Source organism: Fusarium oxysporum, genomic scaffold (assembly GCF_000149955.1).
Source record: "Fusarium oxysporum f. sp. lycopersici 4287 supercont2.52 genomic scaffold, whole genome shotgun sequence".
NCBI lineage: Eukaryota > Fungi > Ascomycota > Sordariomycetes > Hypocreales > Nectriaceae > Fusarium > Fusarium oxysporum.
Window position 1 is genome coordinate 1 of NW_017264853.1, and position 1,493 is coordinate 1,493.

The 1,493-nt window shown below is 42.3% G+C and overlaps 1 protein-coding gene across 1 annotated transcript; it reads right to left on the reverse strand.

Annotated features, from left to right (window-relative positions):
* Positions 1-66: 66 nt before the first annotated feature.
* On the reverse strand, positions 67-282 carry FOXG_22829 (saccharopine dehydrogenase; the record flags this gene model as incomplete). Its single annotated transcript, XM_018403247.1, has 1 exon — positions 67-282. A coding segment is annotated over one exon (216 nt), but the record flags the coding sequence as incomplete, so codon positions are not given.
* Positions 283-1,493: the final 1,211 nt, after the last annotated feature.

Consider the following 1,493-nt stretch of genomic DNA (forward strand, 5'->3'; position numbering starts at 1 on the left):
GCTGTTACGATTCTGCAAGCGAGATGAGAATGGATTGCGGCAATGAGGTCGATGGCAGGCTTACTTTTCAACCCAGGCCGGGAGAGCCTCCAGGTCAGACACGTCAAACGGCTCGGCAACGACTTTATCAGACCCATGCTTCGAAACAAGATCATCGAGCCGGTCGCTGCGACGTCCCACAGCAATGACGAAGATATCGTCTGCAATCATGCGTTCGGCCAAGGCTCGGCCAATTCCCCCCGTGGCGCCGGTTATGAGGACGGTCTTGTACGGGAACGGCATCTTTTGATTTTGATATGTAGCTAGGTCTTTAGATTTTGGCTTTTAGCTTTGTTACTTGTAAGTTAAGATGCACCTTATTAAAAGAATTTGTTGGGCAATGAACCGTGTTTATTTTACATCACTCGGCGCAATATCATCCCGCTTACTGTTGCTTGTAAAACTGTCCGGTTGCGGGGAAGAAATTGGGCCGGGCTCTTGGGCTGTTGGGTCTGCGCTATTTAATTGCGAGGATATAATCCGAGTAATGCCACCTATATTCTGCTTAACCTGTTGCGAACCCCTTATCTCTTTTCTTCCTAATGAACGGCTGTGCAGGGTCATGAGCCTCATGCGGGACGGCCGGGCTTGAGCGAAAATACAACTTTAAAAACTTAAAGATTAGCAAGATATAATTTTTTTTTATATCTATGGAAAAGAGACTAAGATATAAAACAAAAATATAAGCACTCAAGCTTGCATATTTGCCACCTAGTGTCTCTTGAACAATTCGCGAAAGTCTTGAATGCTAAAGCTTAAAGTTTCTCTTATTAGCCTAAACGTAGATGCTGCCAGGTTCAGGCCTACCTAAAGGTTTAAGTTCTCATAATGGAAGACAACAAGACCATCAATCTCGTCAATACATCGTATTCCGGTAGTATTCTTCCAAGGTTCTTCCCAGGATAGATGAAATCGCAAACCTGAAAGTCTCTATTAGTTGTCGACATATGGCTAGTTATCCTTGTTGCAATAGGAATCTAGTCTTTTTGCAATTTATAAATAGGAACTTTTGAAATACCAATTGACACGACCTAAAACAGCATATGCGACCTCATAGTTTGGGTTATGTGCCTCGGCATATATAGTTCACTGAAAGCGCCAACTAATAGAACTCTCACAGTTATGATAAATATCTAGGAATGTCTATAGTTTATTTTTAAAAGGGCATTATTTGTAGCTGGTTATTAGAACAAAGAGTGGGCCTGGTTATATGTGTGGCAGTAGTTACACTGGAATAGCCATTGCCAGCAAACATTAACTTCCTCCTTGCATCAGACTGTTCCCTTAACCACTAAATCATCAAGTTAAACTCTGTCAGCAAAGGAGGGCCATTCTCGCTATGAACCAACGTGTTATTCCCTCTCCACATGTCTCCAGAATATAGCATATGAGATCCCTAAGGAACTAGTACTAAGTCGTTAGCTAAAGGCATAAGGACCGTTTAAATTTAAGCT